Below are 22,178 nucleotides of genomic sequence, written 5' to 3' on the forward strand. Positions count from 1 at the left end.
GTCTGGCGCCACTTTGGTCCACTCTCTTGGATGCAGGTGGGAATGTTCAAGATCCACCCTGAGATTCCCAAAGCCCTCTCGGCTGAAGCCAGAGCCTTCATTCTGTCCTGTTTCGAGCCTGACCCTCACAGACGTGCCACTGCTGCCAGCCTGCTCAAAGAGGGTTTCCTAAGGCAGGCGAACAAGGGCAAGAACCGAATTGCTTTCAAGCCGGCAGGTGAGGCCCAATGGACCAACAAACAAGGCAGGCAGGTGTGTGGGCCACCTGCCTTGGGGCTGCCAGTAGAAGGGAGGGACAGAGGCAGGCGAGAGGTGCCTTGGTGCAGGGGGTTTGCACCTGGTCTGCCCCTAGTGCTGCCCCAGACTCTGAGTAAGGTGCATCTCTGGGGATGGATGGCAGGCCTGGGTGACTCCTACAGGCCACCGAGCCAAGCCGTCCCTTTTCAGGCAATGACGGAAGTGGCCCCTGCCAAGGAAACCCATTTGTTCTCCTTTCCTTGATGCCACTCTGGGTCAAAAGCCAGGCCTGGTGGTTCAGTGTTTTCTCCCAGGGGCCTCCGCGCTGGGTGTTCCACCTGCCCAAGTCTCCCCCTCCCTTCCTCCCTCCCTGTCTGTCCACACACAGAGGGGACCCGGAGTTCAGTCTTGTCCCTGCCCCTGTCGGGGGAGCTCCTGGGCAGCAACAGCAGTGAGCACAACTCAGTGTCCCCTGACTCAGATGCCCACCCAGACATGTTCTTTGACAAGGCCCAGCTGCCCAAGCACCGCCTTGGCCATCTGCTCAGGTATGCTACCTTGCCCTGCTCTGCACCTGCATGGGGGGGGGGGGGGGCAGAACAGCTCTAACTCCCTTCAGCTCTGCACAGCTTGCTTCCTCTTTCCTTCTTCCTCTCCCCGCCCCCTTCTCCTCTGCTCCTTGTCTCATGTTCTCTCCCTCTCGCTCCAACAGCGGCCTTTCTGTAGCCACATGAAGCAGATAACTGGGGCCTTCCCTCTCTCTGCCCGGGAGGGTGGGCTCCTCTCCCTCTCATATCCTATCTGGAGACTCAGGGATGTATAGGGCATTGTGTGTGTTTGTGTGTGTGTGTCTGTGGGCAGTGTTCCAGATGAGAGCCTGGCCCCTGAGGACCGGAGCACTGCCTCGTCCCCTGAGGACAGGGATTCTGGCCTCTTCCTGCTGCGCAAGGACAGCGAGCGCCGTGCCATCCTGTACAAGATCCTCTGGGAGGAGCAGAGCCAGGTGGCTTCCAACCTGCAGGAGTGTTTGGTGCAGGTACTGACTGAGGGGAACTGAGCTCCTGTTACTCTGGCACATTTGGTTACAGTTGTTACCACAAGCATTTCCCAATATCCTCCTCTGTAACAAAAGACTCCAGAAAGCCACATCTGCAGAGCATTGTGGGGCGATGCTGCCCCCTGGTGCCAAGGTGGCCAAATGACAAGTACAGAGCGTTTTTTTTTTTTTTTTTTTTTTTCCTCCTTATTCCTTAAGTTAACCTCCAGCTGGAGGCCACAATGGAGTTGCCCCAGAAGCTAAGAGAACAGCCCCTTCAGAAAGAAAAGTTATGAATATATATATATACACACACACACATATATATATTAAAGCTTTGGGGAGGTCGGTCGGTAGCGCAGTGGGTTAAGCACACATGGCGCAAAGCACAAATACCCCCAGTTCTAGCCCTCGGCTCCCCACCTGCAGGGGAGTCATTTCACAGGCGCTGAAGCAGGTCTGCAGGTGTCTGTCTCTCCCCCTCTCTGTCCTCCCCTCCTCTCCATTTCTTTCTGTCTTGTCCAACAACAACGATATCAATAGCAACAACTATAATAACCACAACAATGATAAAACAAGGCAACATAATGGATTTGTGGTGCAGGCACTGAACCCCAGCAATAACCCTGGAGGCAAAAAAAAGTTTTGGATGAGGGAAGATCCTTTTAGAAAGAGGGCACTGCCCTAGTATGAACTGACTTCTTACAAGGCCAGTTGTTGGGAGTGGGGTAGAGAAGAAAGGGACCAAGTAGCCCTGTAACAGATAATGGGGGGCAAGGCTTTCCAGGCCTGCTACACGATGATGGCCCTAATTTGGCGGTGTTATGCAGATACCTATCTTGGTGAGATGAGAAATCGTACCTATGGAACAGGGGTAGATAGCATAATGGTTATGTAAAGAGACTCGAGCCAGAGGCTTCAAAGTCTCAGGTTCAGTCCTCTGCACCACCATAAACTGAGCAGTGCTCTAGTAAAAAAAAAAAAAAAAAAATTGTACCTATGTGCTGTAATACTCCAGTTCCCTGTGTTATTTCCCTCCCTCCGACTTTCTCAGTGAAAGTGTGATTATTTTTTTTGGGGGGGTGGGGTGATCAGAGTTCAGAAGAACCGCATCTCTCAGATGGCCACATCAAGCAGATAATTGGGGTCCTGCGGGACTTCATCCGCTCCCCGGAGCCCCGTGCCATGGCCTCCACGATATTGCAGCTCAAGGTAGACCTGGACTTCGACAGCTCGTCCATCAACCAGCTTCACCTGGTACTCTTTGCCTTTCAGGATGCTGTAAGTGTTCCACCTGACCTCAGAGAATGTGCCCGGAGGCAGGGAGTCAGTCCACTGAGGAGGGGCCCAGCTTACCCTACCCGGTCCCTAGTTTCAGCAACCCCTTCTGAGTACTTAGTGTCCACATGCGGGTGGACAGGCAGAGTGCACTTGGCTAGGAACAATGCATGGTCTGGGGACAGACGGCACCTGCCAGCCGAGGTTTCCACCTCGTGGGTCTGCCCAGGAGTTTTTCTAGGCCCAAGACCATGTCTGATTTATCTCTGTGTGCCAAGTGCCCACAGTAACTGCATTTCATAGGTGCTCAGTCAACACTTGAATAAACAGAGAGGCCTGGGGAGGGAGAAGGTATACCCGAACCCCAGATCCCCAGCGAAGAGGGAGACAGTCTGGTGCCCGGGGCAGCAGAGCAGAAGCGTGAACATTACTAAGGACTCTTTCTTGAAAGTGTAATGGGTCAGAAATCTGACTTTCTGTGACTTTTTAGGTAAATAAAGTTTTGAGGAATCACTTGATTAGGCCCCACTGGATGTTTGCTATGGATAGCATCATACGACGAGCAGTGCAGGCAGCAGTCACCATCCTCACGCCAGGTGAGCCCGCTTTACAGCAAGTTCCTTCACCTGCAGGCTGGAGATTGTGGGAGTCTGCCACTGCCTAGTGCTGGGTCCCCACACCCCAGGGCCTGAGCCTGCAGCCCTGGCAGGTGCCTCCCTGCTCACTCAGAAGCCCCTGCTAGCAGATGTTGGAGAAACCTTTGTCTTGCTTGTGTCAAGTTTTTTGAAATGAAGGGGCACAGCCTCATTCCCAAGCTGGTTCTCCTCTGGAGGCAGTTTCCTCCCACGAAGGTTAACTGCAGCATTCCTGTTGACTTGGCTACTGCTGCTTTGCTTCCCTGAGCCCTGGAGCCCAGGCTCAGCTCCAGCATGTAACGATTCTGGCTCCAGGTAGGCAGAAGCTCGGGCCTGGTTGCGCCTTTTGAAAACTGGCTAATAAACATACCATCTCCAAGCCCAAGTCTCCCCATGTGTATGTAAACTGGGCAGTCATCTTCACACTGCCTCTTCTCCTGTCCCAGGACACAAGCCCCCAACCCTCTGCCATTCTTCCTCTGGTGATTTTGCAGAGCTCCGACCCCACTTTGAACCTACCTTTGAGTCTGAAGGTGTGGATAAGGATGCAGGGGAAGAAGACTGTGTCCTAGCAGACTTGCTAGGAAGTGAAGCACAAGCAGCGTTTGGAGGGAACAGACCCTCTTCCGAGGTTGTCCAGGAGGCCCAGCTGCACCTGAGCCTCCAGCTGGGCAAGTTGCGTCAGGAGACCAACAGGTAAGGGGAGGGGGAGGGTGCCCAGCCCAGGTCTCAGAAAAGGCTTCACTGGGCAACTAGGAAAGTGCCTATCTTGAAGCAGCGTGGAGTTAAGAGTTCAGTGGGTAAATGCCAGCCTGTCCGTGTAGGAACCCAGCTGGCAGTCAGTTGGCACTTCCTCCAGCCTGCTCACCTGTTAGTTAGCACTTGCTGACTCACAAGTCTTTTTTTTTTATTATTTATTTATTCCCTTTTGTTGCCCTTGTTGTTTTATTGTTGTAGTTATTATTGTTGTCGTTGTTGGATAGGACAGAGAGAAATGGAGAGAGGAGGGGAAGACAGAGAGGAGGAGAGAAAGATAGACACCTGCAGACCTGCTTCACCGCCTATGAAGGGACTCCCCTGCAGGTGGGGAGCCGGGGTTCGAACCGGGATCCTTATGCCGGTCCTTGTGCTTTGCGCCACCTGCGCTTAACCCGCTGCGCTACAGCCCGACTCCCAGACTCACAAGTCTTACCTGGGCAGACTTGCCAGCTGGGGGCCCTAACACTGCTGTGCACTTCCCCAGAGTGCTGGTCTGTTTTGGCATGGAGTAAGTTATATTCTAGAATGATTCCAAAGACAGACTATACCCACAACTAGGTGATGCTTGCTGACAGCTGTCCCTAGGCCTGTTTGCTCTTTAGAGGCAGCAGGGGTGCATGCTGAGGATAAAGTGTGGGGCTGGGTGGTAGAGTACCTGGTTAAGCACACGTTACACTGCACAAGGTCCTGGGGTCAAGCCCCTAGTCCCCACCTGCAGAGGGAAAACTTCATGAGTGGTGAAGCAGGGCTACAGGTGTCTCTCCCTATCTCCCCATTCCTCTCAATTTCTGGCTGTCTGTCCAATAAAAATAGATTAAAATTTTTTTTTTAGTAAGTGCACAGCCCCAACGTTTCAAGTTTGAGGTAGATTTCATTTTTTTAAAGGCCTAATTTAAGTTAACTGACAATAGTTTCAAAAATATTTAGTTTAAAAAATATGACAATAGCAATAGTTGGTAATGTCAGTGCTTTCTCGGGCAAGGTTTGATGTCACCAAAAATCAAGTTGTTCTTCTAGCGTTTGCCCTTCTTCCGTAGCCAGTCAACAGGTCAGGTTGAAAGCTGTCAGGAGCTGCTTGTTGCTGGCTTTGAAAGTGACTGGGATCCATGTGGATTCAGTCGGCTAGGAAGGATCGTCAGTGTCCCCAATGAATGGGTACTCACAGGATGCACCACGAGAAGGTCGATCCAATATTAGATATAGATTCAAAGCCCCTCCCCCCCCCCCCCCCCAGGCATGGCTACCCTCCAGCTCAGCAGAATCAGGAAGTAGCAGTCATCACAGGGCTGGGAATGGCTCTCAGCCACTACTGAGCACACCCATCCTTGCTGTCCTTGTACCTCAGCTGTTGTTGGGTAGGACACAAGGCTGGTACCTACTGTCCAGAGTGATGGCAGTGTGTGACCATCCTGTCCCAAGAATCCTTTCAGTGAACTCAGAGCAGATTAGGGCCAGTTCTAGTATAGGGGTAAGGGACCCTAGTATCTCCTGATGATGTGAGGAGCAGTTCCCAAGTCCAGGACAAGGTAGGCAGTTGTGTCTTCCTTCTCAGACCTGCTACCCAGTTCTACAATGCACACATGATTATAGAATGAGTTCTGAAGGCAAACTGAATCATTAATGGCAACGACCCAAGTTCTAGTTCCACATTCCTTGGTTTACCAGCATGGATCACTGTGATTCATTAAGAGCACAGTTAGAAACAAAGGAACCCCATGTACTGGGTGGTAAATGAGGTGAAAGCTAAGAGTTGGCTTGTGGGCATCCCAGTTGCTTCCTCTCCTAAGTTAAGCTGCAGGTTAGCACAAGGAGACTCAGGTGTGCCAAGGGGACCATGGATGAGACTAGGCGTCAGGAGCCTGCTGGTGTGACTTTGAGTGCAACACTTTACTTCTCCGTATTTTGGTTATGTTATAAAACTTGGAAGTGAAAAAGGGGTACCTGCTTCCTCCAAGTGCTGTAAGGCACTGAGTGGGCACAGCAGTCTCTTCAGACACACCCCTTCCATCAAAAGCAAGGTTTCTGGGTTCATGATGTAGTTAGAGTAGGAAGGGGCCGTATGCAGACTGCTGTTGGGATTGTGCTGCTCTTTCTCAATTGTTAGTAGCCAACAAATGCGCGAACTGAATGGTATGTTAGACTCTCCCTGGATAATGGCCTTTCCTTTTACCCAGACTTTTGGAACATCTACTTGAAAAAGAAAGAGAATACCAAATTCTTCTACGACAAACTCTAAAACAGAAAACTCAAGAGTTATATCACCTTCAGCTACAATTCCAATCTACTGGTTAGTTACTACTTGCTCTGGCTTACCTCAATACTTAACTATTTCCTCACTTGATTTAGAGGCAGTTCTTAAGAAAAGGAAGCTTTCAAACAAATACTTAAAGGGGTGGAAAGAGGGGGCCCGGCAGTAGTGCAGTGAGTTAAGTGTACATGGCGTGAAGTGCAAGGATTGGTATAAGAATCCCTTTTCCCCACCTGCAGGGGGGGATCCCTTCGCAAGCAGTGAAGCAGGTGTCTATCTTTCTCAACAATAAACGAGGGCAACAATAGGGAGAAAACCCCCCAGGAGCAGTGGATGTTGTCCCAGCAATAACCCTGTAGGCAAAAAAAAAAAAAAAAAAAAGTTGGAGAGAGAAAACATCCAAATCCCAAACTCAGAGCACTGTGCTGTACATAAAATAGAGTTAGTTTACTTTCTAGGTGAATCCAAGAATTGTGGACTCCTTGTGTGAAATTAGGGCAGCTCAGTGTGACGTATAATTCATCTCCTTTTCACATTTATACTCTGGGATAGTTTATTTCATCCAGCTTGTTGCTTTTGGTTACACATTAATATACAACAACAAAATTCTGTTACAGAGAATACAGAGAAACCGGCATACCCTCCTAGGTCTCATGGGCAGAGAGCAGATAAAGAGCTTGTCGAATGGCTGCAGCTGCAAGGAGTGGACGCAAATACAATTGAAAAGGTAAAATGTATAACCAGCAAACTCGTTCCTGTACTTACTACAAAGCTGCTTGGCTCTTACATGCTTGATCTGTTTCAGATTGTGGAAGAGGGTTATACACTCTCGGATATCCTTAATGATATAACGAAAGAAGATCTAAGATACCTAAAACTACGGTAAGAACAGCCGTAAAACAAAGTGATTCTCATGGATTATGCTTTTAAGCAAAGCAGAAAACAAAGTGCAGGTAGCTCCTCCGCACCCCTTAATTTGCTTTCCTATGACTTCACAGCATCCAACTTTACCGCAACTGAGTTTTCCCAGGGGAAAAAAAAAAAAATCGAGAGAAGTGGAGCCATCTTCCCTGCCTAGAGGCAGAGTAAGGAAGGACACAAGATGTCAGTACTCCTGTGCAAACCTCTCTCTTGTGATGCTTGCTTTGCAGTGGTGGCCACCTCTGCAGACTCTGGACTGCAGTTTCTCAGCACAGAAGACGGACTCAGGGGTCTCCTGGAGCTCAAGATTAGATAGAGAACAAGGAGCTGACATCTTTGTTGTGTTGCTAAAGAGTCAAGTGCTTGAACTGTTCTTCTGGAAGTTTCAAAGACTACTCTTTTAATCAGCTGATTTTAAAGGTGAGAAGGATTTGTGACACCAGAGTATTAGGAAAGTCCTAGTGAGTTTTAATTTACTCGACAAAGAAAAGTGAAACTGTATAGAGTATAGATCATTAGGTGACAGTGAACTTAAATTTGAAAAAGATATGCCTTGTATGTAATGTTTGATATGAACATATATATGGAGAACTAAGTTATTTGACTAGAAACCATTTTAAAGTGGAGTTGTCCTTCCACTCCTGCTTGGTTATAATAAATATTTTACTAAGGATGGTCAATTTAAATAGGCTTCAGTGTATGCATGTCACTGCAAGGGCCAGACAGACATGGAGTTGTTCTCTACCTGTTCTTAGAGCTACACACATCTAAAAATTATCTTTGTAATGCAACACAGTACAAACTGCATGCTACTTAGTGAAAGTTCAGGCTTTCTTTTTAAACGTTTAATTCCTCAACAGAATTGAGAAAACAAGACCACCTCCCAGCTGAATAGCCCAGTAAAGGCATAACCATAGATTAGATGCAATTTCCCCTTAGCTGATAGACTTGAACTTGATCCACTGATTTGCACCACGAACTTCAAAAGGTGGATCACTGCTATAGATGTGGTAGCCCAGCTCTTCCAGGGGTGGTTCAGGATCAGCAGTGGCAAACTGGGCAGCGTCCTCAATTTCTTTCCTTACTTCAACATCAATTTCCTAGAAATCAGATTACAGTTCAAAGATCTGGCACTAGAGTCTACTGCTCCCATTCTCCACACCCTATATTTTAAACTTGATGGGGGAGAGGAAGAAGACAGATACCTGCTTCACTGCTTGTGAAGCATCTCTCCATGTACCTGCTTTATTGGAGTGGCGAAGCCCAGCAAGGAAACATTTAGGAATTAAAACCACAAAGGCATGCCACATGCTGATTCAATACAAACTTTCACATTTTTTTTTCTGAGGTGGTGGCAGGGAAACTGGTTGAGCACACACATTATGGCACTGTACCTTTAGCTCTTCAACACTGGCAAGGTTGTTGTTCACCATTCTGTCCTTGAGAAGCATAATCGGATCACTCTTACTTCTTACTTCCTGAATTTCTTCTCTTGTGCGGTAACTACAGTGAGGGAAACAGTCATGAGAACAGCTCCGAGTGTAACAAAGACGGTTCTATGCAAATATAATGCAGGTCCAATCTGATAAAGTGAGGTGAAATCAATGCCTAGGGCATTTTTGAAATGCAAGCACTAGGCTACTGCTTTGGATATAACTGACAATTCATCTGGTATTCTGACCTAAGTGTGAAGGAGCCCTACTTGTGTATCAGCTTGAGTTTCTACATTTTACTTGGAGGCGGTAGAAATTGGTTTTACCTTTCTACCATGACCCCAGAGAATATGAATACCAAAATCTCGTTTTCCAAAAACAAACTAAAAGGTACCGATTTTTAGGTGTTCCTTTCAGGCTAAGACTTAACCACCTGTTCAAAAGTAAATACTTTTTCATGAGTGGAACCATTCAGAACATACCCACTTGACATAACCTTGTCAGTACCTGACTCCGGGATCACTCATGCTGTGTCCATGGTAACGGTAAGTCTGTAGCTCCATCAGTATGGGCCCCTAAGACAAAACCCAAATAGGAAGACAGTATGACAAAGGGTACAATACACACTCATCAGCTCTGGCCAGGTGAGTTGTCCAGAATGTACTGGTTGACTTCAGTCGAAGCAGGTGTCTCTCTCTCTGTCCTATCCAACAACGACGACATAAAAAAACAACAAAAGGGGAAATAAATGTAATAAAATTTAAACAAACAAAAAATAATTATTCCCTTTTGTTGCCCTTGTTGGACAGGACAGAGAGGAAGGGAAGACAGATACCTGCAGATCTGTTTTTAGCACTTGGGAAGTGAACCCCCCCTATAGATGGGGAGCTTGAACTGGGATCCTTGCACTTAACCCGCTGCACTACTGCCCAACTCCCTTGTCTTTTATTCTTAACTGGAACTACTGAATGTAACAAACAGTCTGGCTACTGTAACTAGTACACCTAAAAGATGACTTTGATCACTGAGGTGGTGCTAGTGACATCCTTTTAAGTGTGTGGGTTTCAACAACTCATGAGTCTAGTAAGTATGATAGCACTGTTTATAGTGAATAAAGTGATAAAGCATTCACCATGCTGTCTTACAGAAATCAGGTCCTCACCTCTTCTGCTATCATGCAAAATTGCATTTGGAAGCTAAAGGACATTCATTCTCTACCCTTCCCAAAGGCTTTAGTTGGGGTGAGAAAAACATCACTACCCCAATAACTGTTTCCACAGTTGGAACCCAAGGAAAGAGATGATAGCCACCACTCAGACTTGAGACTGTCCCAAACCACACATGAGAAAGCAAGATTCACCATGACAAGTAATTTACAAAAAAATAACCCTTTACCAAAAGTCTACTATATAAGCAGATATAGCTCCCAGTCTGTTCACTCACACTTATGATTAATGAGGTTTGGAGAAATCTCTACTCCAGATAAGTCTTACCTTTCCAGATCTACAATGGTCAGCTGCAAACTTTGTTGCCTCTCGAACACACAAGATATCCATTCCATCTACCTGTTAATACACAAGGAGGCAGAGTTTAAACAGAACTGCCTATCCAATCATTTTTGTTGAGGTGCTAATACTTTTTTTTTTTTTTTTTCAGTCTGGGGCTGGAGAGTTAACAGTGGTTCTGCAAAAACTTTCATGCCAGTCACCAAAGTTCCCAGGTTCAATCCCCAGCACCAACATACACCAGAGCTCTGGTTGAAAATTTCAATCTGCAAGATTGCTGAGAGCACGCACAAGATATTGTGCTGTGCTGCCAGGTGGCAGCACGCCTGGTTAAATAATGCTCACATTATAGTGAGCAAGAACCCAGGTTTTAAGTCCCTGGTCTCCCTCCGGGTGGGGGGTGGGGAGAAGAGCTTCATAAGCAGGGCTGCAAGGGCCTATCCTGACTGATAGTGTCCTTACCCTCAGCCCAGGGATGAAGTCGCCTCTCTTGTAGTAATCAGTGCTGGCTGCTGCTCTCTCAACAGATGTTCCCATTCCATAGCGGTTATTCTCACAGATGAAAATACAAGGCAGTTTCCACAAAGCTGCCATATTGTAAGCTTCAAATATCTGGCCCTGAAAATGAGTATAAGCAGTGATTTCACTTTGCTATTTATCTCTAGAAACATCACATTAAACACTTGTTGGTTGGGGCCAAAGCAATTTGTATAGACTAAACTGGCAAAATGTTGACTACCAAGCTTTATGCTTTTAAATCTTTTCTCCACTGGGGCTTACCACCTGTATGAGTCATTTATTTCTGCACAGAACACTACACTTTTCTGACAATCAGCAACAGAGCCTCAAAGAGTATCACTGTGCAGTCTGGTGGACCTAGACAATGATAGAAGCACACAAAGTGCATGGTCTCAAACTACCAGAAGTTGACAATGCCATGGCATCCAAAAGAATAAGCTTGTACATTACAGTACCGGTCTAGGGACTTGTGAAACATGCTAAGAGGTAAATTGCTACGCCAACTAGTAAGCCATGTACTACTTTACAACACGAACTAGGAATTAGTCCGCACTCACCTGATTAGCAGCACCATCGCCATATAGAGTTAGACATACTTCATCTTTTCCATTATACTTACAGGCCAGAGCAACCCCAGCTCCCAAAGGCACCTAGCATTAAAGACAACCAAAATATAAACCACTAAATTCCAAGAGGAGAAGTTTTATTTTCTAAATTTTTAACTTCTAGCCAGACACTATCATTTTATCAACTCGTTTTTTTTAGCCAGTTTGAGCAGGGCCTGCAGGTGCCGTGAACTTGGCTGATCCCCAACCACTAGTATTTTAAACCAGTAAATATTAAGCAATTTTATTCAAAGATTCAATTACCAATCCTTTTTTATTTTATGCGACAGGGCAAAGAGAAGGAGATAGACACCTGCAGATCTGCTTCACCACTAGTGAAGTGTCCCCATTGCAGGTGGGGAGCAAGGGCTTGAACCCGGGTCCTTGTGCAGAGTACTGTGTGCCTGCTTTATCATGCACACAAGTCTGGTCCCCACAGGACTGGGGAGAGCTTCAGAGCTGTCTTTCCCATCTGTCTCTGAGACGGTCAACTCAAAGCTGTGAAGCCCCAGTGGCAACAAAACTAGTGTCCTAATATATTAGGAAGTAAATCAAATAACCCAGATGTGATGCTGTTACTTCACTATTAACTGATAAGAACAAGGATCACAGAACTCCAAAAGCTGGTTTGGGCAGTAATACTTAATGTACTCAGCTATAGCTGTTAAGACACTCCTGCTTTTTTTTTTTTTTTTTTTTTTTTTGTAAATTGAACAGCTGAAAGGATGGTTCTAATCATCCAAAGCACTTCTCTAGGACATGACAGAGTAACACCCTGGGTCAAAGCTTTTATGCATGAGATACTACCTGTGCTCCCACGATGCCATTGCCCCCGTAGAAGTTCTTGGCATACATATGCATCGATCCTCCTTTTCCTTTAGCACAGCCTCCTTTTCGTCCTAGAAATGGCAACACACTCACAGAAATGCATCAAAAGTCAAACATACAAACACAGAGCCACACCACAAGTACTTAGAGGTTCAGCCACTGGAGCTGAAGTGCCCTGCCCTTGACTTTTCCTGCTCTAATCACTTGGTTTCCTCCTGATTTTAGTGTGGTACCAGGAACTAATAGTCCAAGAATCAAGGGGAGCATAGGCAAAGGTGACAATGAGAAGTCTTAAATACTTCATCTTGATTTACTTTCTATGACAACCAGATTTCAGCTGTTATGCTTAATAGCATGATACTTGTCTGGTCTTATAGAGTTAATCTCTAAAACTTTGATTTTTGCTGCTGGGGCTTATTTCAGAAGGATCCTTTCCCCCAGGTATTGGCAGTTCATACTGAGATCCTGTGAATGAAATGTGTGCGCTAAACAGGCAGGCTGGCTACTGGGCCCATAATATTTTTACCTGAGGAGCCAGATGACTTTCAAACCAATGAATACCAAAGCACCCAACAGGAGGTGCTTTTCTTTTAAACTCAAGTTTCTTTTTCTTTCTTTTCTTTTCTTTTCCTTTTCTTTCTTTTCTTTCTTTTCTTTCTTTTCTTTCTTTTCTTTCTTTTCTTTCTTTCTTTCTTTCTTTCTTTCTTTCTTTCTTTCTTTCTTTCTTTCTTTCTTTCTTTCTTTCTTTCTTTCTTTTGCCTCCAGGGTTACTGCTGGGGCTCGGTGCCTGCACGAGGAATCCACTGCTCCTGGAGGCTATTTTGTCCCTTTTATTGCCCCTGTGTATCATTGTTGTTATTGGATAGGACAGAGAGAAGACAGCAAGACTGAGGAGGAGAGAAAGGTAGACACCTGCAGACCTGCTTCGCCGCCTGTGAAGCGACTCCCCTGCAGGTGGGGAGCCGGGGAGTACTCCCACCTGGTCCCCACTCAAAAGTATCTTAATGTTGATTGCCTCATAATAGCTAGCATCTTAACAGGAGATTTAAAAAAAAAAAACAGTTCACTGATTTCCCCTTTTTATAAATCAAATGCAAACCTGTAAGTTCAGCAAGAATTTCTCGGACAGGCATCCCACGAGTAAAAGTAAAGCCATGAGCGCGGTAGGATGTGATGAGATGGTCTGTGGGGTTTATTCCGGCCTCCAGACCCACACAACAAGCTTCCTGCATTAAAGCAGCAGCAGTGATTCAATATAACACACCGTTTTTGGACAACGGGTTTCCCAAACTTTTACGAAACATTTAGCTTACTAGAACTCTTCCATTAATAACCCCAGAAAGCATCCCCCCCCATTAGAAACAGGATGGAGGTGGCACACCTGGTTAAGCTCACATATTACAGTGCACAAGGACCTGGGTTCAAGCCCTGCAGGTCTCTGTCTCTTTATCTCCCCTTTCCTCTCAATTTCTCTGTCTCTACCCAGTAATAAAGAGTGGACGGCTGGGGAGCATAAAGGTTACGCAAAAAGCCTTTCATGTCTGAGGCACCAAAGGCCCCAGGTTCAGTCCCCAGCACCACCATAAGCCAGAGCTGAGTAGTGCTCTTAGTAATAAAAGTGAAGGGCTAGGAAGATACAGCTCTCAGCTCTGAGACCCCAGGTTCAACACCTGGCACCAACACAAGGCAGAGCTGAACAGTGCTCTGGGAAGAGAAAGAAGCAGAGTAGAGTATAAGGTCCAGGACAGAAGTCATAAACTAGCAGTACACAGACATGCTATTTCCTTAGCCTGTAAAGTGGTTTGAGGAAAAGGGGGAAAAAAACCCAAAAAACCCCACTCTGATGTCAACATTAAGACCGAGGGAACTTCAGATGAGAACAGACTTCTGTGTTCTCCTGAACAAGGACTAGAAGGCTTATGTTTCTACTATACATGGCATCAACTCACTTGAACTAGCAGCAGTGTGGAGGAGGTCTGCCTGTATCAGTTTACCAAGAGGCCCCATCATCAATCTTTCCACTCACTCATTCTACCTAGCTGGGCCCTTAACTTACACCCACAAAACAATAAAACTAGAACCTCTTTCCCCAAAGTGTATTCAATACAAGTGATCACAGTGCCATAAAGTCCAATAGTCAAATTCCAAAGACAGATACAGAAAACCAGCAATGTGACATGAAAACAGTTTAATCCAAACATCCTATCATAAAGTACCAGCCTTGACTGAATCCCGATATATAAGGCAGAGTAAAAACCCAAATGTAACCCATACTTAAATTCCACTAATAACACAATTTTATTATGAAACTGTCACTCACCTGACCGTCACACAAGTGACAGAAGCCACGAATAATCTTCTGTTTGTAGAGCTGATCTGCCTTGAGCTCCATTCGGCGCACAGTCTGCATCATGCGGTAGTACTTGAGCCCATCTTCCCTAGTGAGCACTGTCGTGACAGGAGGACCTTCTTCCAGCCGGTGAAGATCACATTTCTGAAATGAAGTCAGGCAGTTATCTTCCACTTACTGCACTGCAAAATCACTCTGCTGACTCTACCACAAATACTGAATTAAAAAACTGAATAATGAGGTTCTGAGTTCAGTCCCCCGTATCATGTGCTAGAGTGATGCTCTGGTTCTCTCTCGTCAGCCAATTAATAATAAATCAATAAAGTTTTTAATTTGGAGGTGGGGGAGATAGCATAATGGTTACACAAACAGACTCTCATGCCTGAGGCTCCAAAGTCCCAGGTTCAATCCCCCACACCACCGTTAAGTCAGAGCTGAGCAGTGCTCTGGTGTTGCTGTCTGCATCTCTCTAAAAAATAAATAAAATCTTTAATTTGGAAAACCACACACAGAAGAGCACATCAGAAATTCTGCATATCACACCTTACTCCTTAACTCATAAAAAAGCACTGTACAGTAATGGGGTGGGATGTGGAATCTGAAAATTGAAGAGAACATTCAGTGAAAACCCTTACACGTCAGCTGAATTCAAAGAAACATTGCAAGAATCTTCTTATTCAAGCGTTTACTTAAAATGTCTTGTTTTTCATGCCTATCCCCAAATGTCAGCAAGATGCTAAAAAAAAAAAAAGGTAAATTCTAACTTTTGTTAAACTCTGAATCTTTGATTCTAAACATTTTAAGAAAATGGTGAAAAATAAAACTGCTCCATTCCAAAGGCAAAACTATGTTTCAAAGTGTATCTGTGGGAAAGTAAACACAAAAAAGCTTACCTTAATTTCAAATGTAGCATCATTTGCAAAATTACGAGATGCAACCAGCACTCTGCTTGCCTTAAGAGATCACAATATAGAAAACAAATTAGTGATTTGTTAATCATTTTTGAAAATCCTAATTATGAGACCAGTCACTGGATATAAACAAACAACATATTCATGGGCTTAATCTTCCATTCTGTTTACTGTGTGGTCATCTTGTCTTCCAAAATGAATCTATGACTTGGTAAATGAAGTACACCTCCATAGGGAGGCAAACAGGAAAGAAATGGGACAAAAGCCAAACCCACCCACTTAGTTACCTTTATTTCCAAAGACAATATAGTGAGAATATAATGAGTTATGGTCAAACTGAAGAGACCAGATAATCTGTGGGTTTTCTTTAAGCCATTCTTCAGAAAGCTCCACTTTCAGAATTACACTTCATATAGTCAACATCAGGAAAATTTGATTTTTCAATGGACAGATTTCTAAAGAAAAATATTTGTGATCCGGGAGGTGGCGCAGTGATAAAGCTTTGGACTCTCAAGCATGAGGTCCTGAGTTCGATCCCCAGCAGCACATGTGCCAGAGTGATGTGTGGTTCTTTCTTTCTCTTCTATCACTTCTCATGAGTAAATAAATAAAATCTTAAAATAACAAAAAAAAGAAAAATTGATCCAAACTACATATTTACAAGTAAATGCGAGACATTTATAGAAGTGGTGGGACATCTGGTTAAGCACACATATTACCATGTGCAAGGATCCAGGTTTGAGCCCCAGCTCTCCACCGGTAGGGGGGGATGCTTCATGAGAGGTGCGGCAGTACTACAGGTGTCTTATCTTTCTCTCTCCTTCTCTATCAAGTATAATAGGAAGAGGAGGGGAAAGGAAAAAAAACCCACTGGGACTGTTGGGTTTGTATGTGGTGCTCAGTGATAATGCTCACAGCAGAAGTATTCTGTTAGATTCAACTTAAATCAAAAATATGTAAACAGTTGGCATCACTGTGCTATTCTAGTTACATTCTGCAAGGTTTTCACACGTTGATACATGACCCAATATGACTTCTTTGAATCATGACTTGCACTGATCAGATCCCACACAAAAGACTTTGATGTATTCATAATTCAAGCACAGGACTAATCTTTAATTTTGGTGAGAAGGGTAAAGGTTGACCTGTCTACTATGTGTACATCCAAGTGGATGTAAGCCAGTTACCTGCTTCTCTCTTCACCCATTAATATGCCATCCTGACAAAGCCAGAAGGTAAAGACATTACGCTACTAGAATAAAAAAGGCTTAAAAAAAGCTATTGTAAAGACAATGTAAAGACATTACACTACTAGAATAAAAAAGGCTTAAATGATTGAAATAAATGCACATTAGAGGAAGAGGGCTTCCATAGTATATCTAACAGCTGGGGTCTCAGGTTCAGTTCTGGCACCACTGTAAACCAGAACTGAGCAGTGCTCTGGTTAAAAACAAAACAAAAAAAGGTTCTATTTCACAATCAGGAAATAGATGCTATTTTCGGCAATTAAATTGTTTTACAGGGCCAGAAATGTTTCTTGCATTGCAAAATAAATATTCAGATCCAACTACAGAAACTGGTTTCTGAAAATACTTAAAGCTAGAGACCAAACCAGCCAAGCCAAGCAACAAGAAAATGAAAAATTTTCAGGGGTGGGCAGTAGTGCACAGGGTTAAGCGCACATGGTGTGAAGTACAAGGATCCCAGTTCGAGCCCCTGGCTCCCCACTTGCTGGGGGCGGGTAACTTCACAAGTTGTGAAGCAGGTCTGCAGGTGTCTCTCTCCCATCTCAATTTCTTTTTATCCTAGCCAATAAAAATGAAAAAAGAAAAAAAGGTGCCAGGGGCAGTGGATTCATAGTGCCAGCACCAAGCCCCAGCAATAATCCTGGAGGGGAAAAAAGGGCAAAACTGTAGTCAAAACAATGATAGTCCCTTCAATATATAATAAAAGGTGAAAATAGTGGTCTGGGAGATGGCGCAGTGGATAAAGCACTGGATTCTCAAGCATGAGGTCCCGAGTTCGATCCCCGGCAGCACATGTACCAGAGTGATGTCTGGTTCTTTCTCTCCTCCTATCTCTCTCATGAATAAATAAATTAAAAAAAAAAATTTTAAAAGATGAAAAGGTAGGTCAAAGACATGACTGCTAAAAAGAAAGTCTTCTCACCCAGACAATAACTTGGATCCACCTGTATACCAGACTTCAGGCTCAGAGAAAAAGAATGTATAGCTACAGACCCTTTGAAATGTAACTAAAATATGCCTACTAGCTATCTAAAAAATGGAGGACCCCCCTCAACACTTCATCTGCACTATTCTAGCCTTTATTAGGTCCATGATTGGTCAACAATTTGTTTGGTTTCGTATGTTAACTCTCTTTTCAGCCATCAGGTTCCAGATGCTAGCATGATGCCAAACAGACTTCCCTGGACAGACGACCCCACCAATGTGTCCTGGAGCTCCACTTTCCCAGAGACCTGCCCCACGAGAGGCAGGCTGGGAGTATGGGTCGACCTGTCAATGCCCCATGTTCAGCGGGGAAGCAATTACAGAAGCCAGACCTTGCACTTTCTGCATCCCACAGTGACCTTGAGTCCATATTCCCAGAGGGATAAAGAATAGGAAAGCTATCAGGGGATGGAATGGGATACAGAGATCTGGTGGTGGGAATTGTGTGGAGTTGTAACCCTCTTATCCTATGGTTTTGTTAATGTCTCCTTTTTTAAATAATAATAAAAAAGTTAATTCTGTAGCTCAAGCATAAGAGTCACTGAAAGGATGATGAAAGAGGACCAACAACTCAGCTCCCTTGGGTAGCTCCTGCTCTGCCCTCCATCGTTTCACACTGGGGGACACTTAGTGTTGTGTTGGACTCTTTCCATCTGTCTCAATTAACAAGAAGCTTTTGTTAAGTACTGAAGCTGATTTGCTCTGTAGCCAATGGGAAAGTTCTTTTTTAAAACATATTTATTCCCTTTTGTTGCTCTTGTTTTCTATTGTAGTTACTGTTGTCATTGTTGGATAAGACAAATGGCGAGAGGAGGGGAAGACAGAGAGGGAGAGAAAGACACCTGCAGATCTGCTTCACCGCTTGTGAAGCGAATCTCCTGCAGATGGAGGGCCAGGGGCTTGAACCAGGATCCTTACTCCGGTCCTTGTGCTTTGTGCCACCTGCACCTAACCCGCTGTGCTACAGCCCGGCTCCCAAAGGGAAAGTTCTTAAAGAGGCTTTTAGTCTACAGACACAAATCATTGAATAATACAGAATTCAAAATATTTTTCACTATGCCTTAGTGTAGTTAATGCCACATACACAGGAAAGACATGCAAAAAGTGAGAAAAAGTAGAGGTTTAAAATAAGAGGTATTAGCTCACTACTTTTCATTCTCACTAAAATAATAAAATAAACCAGGAACGAGGTTCCACTATAGCAGTCTTTTCCTTAAGATTTTTTTAAATTACTTTTTATTGGATAGAGACACATGGAGAGGAGGGAGAGACAGAGAGAGACAGACACCTACTGAACTGCCTCACCACTCATGCTTTCCCCTGCAGGTGGAGACCAGGGGCTTGAACTTGGGTCCTTGCTATTGTAATGCCTGAATTTTTATTTAGACTGAACAAAATTATATTCCACTGGTTTCATCCAATTAGCAGACCAGTGCAAGTTGCAATTTGTTTCTACTTGGTTTGGGACATATGACACGACCCCGCCCCTTTTGTTGCCCTTGTTTTTTGTTGTCATTATTCTTGTTATTGACGTTATTGTTGGATAGGACAGAAATAAATGGAAAGAGATGGGGAAGACAGAGACGGGGACAGAAAGACACCTGCAGACCTGCTTCACGGCCTGTGAAGCGACTCCCCTACAGGTGGGGAGCCCCGGGCTCGAACCTGGATCCTTATGCCGCCACGTACGCTTAACCTGCTGTGCTACTGTCCGACTCCAGACATGATTTTTGATTCTTGTAGAGGCCAAAGTGTTACTGAGGTAAAGGTGTTGGCTGGAGACAAAGCCAAGACACTCAGGACCAGAGTGAGAAGCGAAAGCTTCACAAGCGGCGGGTGAAGTGCTGTTAGATGTCCGTCTCCTTCCCTCTTCCCTTTCCCTCTAAATTGCTCTCTGTCCTATCAAATAAAGTTTAAGAGAGAGAGAGAATGAATGAATGGATGAATGAATGAATGAATGAATGAATGAATGAAGTTATGATGTTAAAGCCCCTCTGTGGCCATTTGGGACACACAAGTGGCTGGGGCGGGGGGGGGGGGGAAGATGACAAGCATTTCCTTTCCCGTGAGCCACCACGGCTGTTACTGAAGAGTCCTTCATTGGGAGCCTTCAAAGTTAACTGAGCGAGAGCTCTGGCCCCGCGCTGTGACAGCCCGCTCCCATTGCTCTAACTCAACCGGGACCACACCGGCTGCATCGGAGGCACTGCTCGCACCCGCTACAAACTCCCGGGCAGAGCAGACCCCGGGGGCGCTCGCAAGTCTCCAGGGGGTCATTTGGGCCACTGCAACCCAGAGGCTGGCTAGCTCGCCGCAGAGGTGCGCGGCATCCACACGCTGGAGTCGCCCACACGACGCTCTGACCCCGCGTGGAGCCGGCTGCTCACCGGCCGGGTGGCTCGGTCTCTGCCGAGCCCCACCCGCCGCCGGAGGACAGGCAGGCGGCTCGGGGGCCGGGAAAGTCACATGCCAACCCCGCCCGGCAGACCCATTCCGCCCCGCGGCCCGCTCGCCTCCCTCTATTTCGGGGAGGACAGTCCCACAAACCCCAACTGCCCCCAACACTCCGGGCCCACGGCGGGGGCCTGACCCACCCAGCCTCCAAGTCGGCACCGACGGGCTCCCTCCCTCAAGTCGGTGCCGCTTCCCCGACCCCCCCCCCCACCGCTCCGGGTGGTAAAACAAAGGCCCCCGGCCTCCTACACACACAGAGACTGCAGGACCCGGGCCCGGCCGCTCAGAGCCCAGCGCCACCCCAACCCGCTCACGCCGCCTCACCGGCTTCTGGGCGGCGCCCGACAGCACACGTGAAATGGCAGCGAGCATCTTCCTCATCAACTGTAGTCAGAAGCGGCGGAGACTCCCAACTACCGGAACCGTGCACCCCCGCGTCCCTAAGTCTCCTTCAAGCGCCCCAAGAGGCACCACGCCTTATTAAGTGCGCGACGTAACGGAGACGAACAAACGTCACGCGCTACGCCGGGCCGTAGGCCAACCGAGGCAGTGGCCGGCGAATGCCCCGCCCGGCTGAGAGGGGCGCGGCCTCCTATTGGGTGCGACCAGGGGGCGGGGCCAAGCGCTCCTACAGTCACTGGCAAGTGGCAGGCCTGCAAACGATTGGAGATCGGAAGGCGCCTGCGTGGTAAAGTCGGCTCAGTATCCCTGTTATGTGTCCACCATAGACAGGCCGGGGACACCCTCTATGTCACCCAGGAGTCCAGGACAACAGGTGGCCCAGTATCTCAGTATTGGACCTTCCTGGGCCACGTAGCAGAGAAGAGAGCGTGGAAAGGTCTGGGGAGGTGCTCAGATGCTTGGGCTGCCGGGCCCCTTCTCTCAGACACAACTCCTTAAAAAAAGGCTGCTCAGGGGGTGGGGGCAGATACATAATGGTTATGCAAAGAGATTCTCATGCCTGAGGCTCCCAAGTCCCAATTTCAATCCATCACCGTAAATGAGAGCTGATCAGTACTCTAGGTTAAAAAAAAAAGACTAAATAAATAAAATGGCAGCTCAAGCCATGCCCCTCCCTCCCACATATTTCTCTATTGGGTGGGGTCAAAGCTCCTATCTGGCCTAGGGTAGATAGCATAATGGTTATGCAAACAGACTCTCATGCCTGGGGCTCCAAAGCCCCAGGTTCAATCCCCCGCACCACCATAAGGCAGAGCTGAGCAGTGCTCTGGTTTAAAAAAGCTTCTATCTATTTTCCTTTGTTTCTTTTATCTTTGGTCTTTGTCTCTTCCTCCTTCCCCAACCCCTTACTGTTTGAGCAGTTGAAATACACAGCAATAGCAGTGGGTTGCAACACACAGAGCAAATATTCATGAGTCTATATTGGCAAATATGTAACTGCATAAATAAGTGGAGGAGAAGGGACCAAAAACTTTATCTTCCAGTAGAATTCCAATATATAATGTAGGATGATGGAAATAGAGACAAAAAAAGCAGGCCAGGGTAGATAGCAAAATGATTATGCAGAGAGACTCTCATGCCTGAGACTCCAAAGTCCCAAGTTCAATCCCCCGTACCAGTGCTCTGGTTTAAAAAATAAAAGACAGAAAGGCCACCCTCTGCTTAAGACTGTGGTAATAATTGTCTTGGGTCAGAAGAGCCTAAGATTCCAGAGCACGGACGCCAAGTTCCTCCTGCAAGGCCAGATGTGCAGGTGAGGTGACTTCACAGGGGAGGAGCACTGGCTAGGCCATTCGGTACTAACCAGTGTGATTTCTCTGTCCCCCTTTTTCATATTTCATATGTTATGTATGTCTGTATTTATGTATTTTAAAGAGAGAGAGAAAGATTCAGAGGAAGAAGCAGAGGGAGACACCAGAGCTCTGCTCAGCTCTGCTTTATGGTGGTGCTAGGGATTGAACCTGGGACCTCAGAGTCCTCAGGCATGAGAGTCTTCTGCATCACCATTATGCCCCTCCACTTGTTAATCAGAAATTCCAAAGCCAGAGTCTGAAATGACTTTGAAGGTCACTGCTTGAGCAAGCCTTGGCCCTGGGCTGCATCTGGTGGAGGGGGGTGGCAACTGCAGAGAGGAAAGGCCCGAGGAAGAGAAAGTCCCAGCAGGAGGACTGCAGAGCTGGGCTGGACCTGGAGGCCAGGGACCCACTCCTCCTGCGGTCTCCAGCCCTTCTGCCCCTTCCCTCACCTTCCTGGGGAGCAGAACTAGA

The 22,178-nt window shown here is 46.2% G+C and overlaps 2 protein-coding genes across 3 annotated transcripts in view; one reads left to right on the forward strand and one right to left on the reverse strand.

Moving 5' to 3' along the window:
* MAP3K15 (mitogen-activated protein kinase kinase kinase 15) overlaps positions 1 to 6,292 on the forward strand; it is a 119,754-nt gene extending 113,462 nt beyond the window's left edge. The window contains exons 20-26 of the mRNA XM_060182930.1: positions 37 to 217; positions 626 to 785; positions 1,099 to 1,273; positions 2,369 to 2,554; positions 3,042 to 3,147; positions 3,681 to 3,882; positions 6,120 to 6,292. Coding sequence (XP_060038913.1) covers positions 37 to 217; positions 626 to 785; positions 1,099 to 1,273; positions 2,369 to 2,554; positions 3,042 to 3,147; positions 3,681 to 3,882; positions 6,120 to 6,237 — 1,128 coding nt within the window. The 3' untranslated portion in view covers positions 6,238 to 6,292. The remainder of the gene's footprint in view (positions 1 to 36; positions 218 to 625; positions 786 to 1,098; positions 1,274 to 2,368; positions 2,555 to 3,041; positions 3,148 to 3,680; positions 3,883 to 6,119) is intronic.
* Positions 6,293 to 6,728: 436 nt separating this feature from the next.
* Positions 6,729 to 20,436, reverse strand: PDHA1 (pyruvate dehydrogenase E1 subunit alpha 1). 2 transcript variants are annotated; one of them, XM_060182932.1, is made up of 12 exons: positions 20,275 to 20,356; positions 15,248 to 15,307; positions 14,990 to 15,090; positions 14,325 to 14,498; positions 13,104 to 13,230; positions 11,984 to 12,075; positions 11,129 to 11,221; positions 10,515 to 10,670; positions 10,041 to 10,112; positions 9,055 to 9,122; positions 8,509 to 8,617; positions 6,729 to 8,214 (listed from the first exon to the last, which is right to left on the reverse strand). In XM_060182932.1, exons 4-12 carry the CDS (start codon positions 14,415 to 14,417, stop codon positions 8,050 to 8,052), a joined length of 975 nt encoding a protein of 324 aa, XP_060038915.1. In that variant the 5' UTR covers positions 14,418 to 14,498; positions 14,990 to 15,090; positions 15,248 to 15,307; positions 20,275 to 20,356; the 3' UTR covers positions 6,729 to 8,049. The 2 variants fall into 2 exon arrangements, with proteins under 2 accessions (XP_060038915.1, XP_007538894.1); XM_007538832.3 differs by lacking the exon at positions 14,990 to 15,090 and having other exon boundaries at positions 20,275 to 20,436.
* Between the last annotated feature and the right edge of the window lie 1,742 nt (positions 20,437 to 22,178).

This window comes from Erinaceus europaeus, chromosome X, assembly GCF_950295315.1.
Source record: "Erinaceus europaeus chromosome X, mEriEur2.1, whole genome shotgun sequence".
NCBI lineage: Eukaryota > Metazoa > Chordata > Mammalia > Eulipotyphla > Erinaceidae > Erinaceus > Erinaceus europaeus.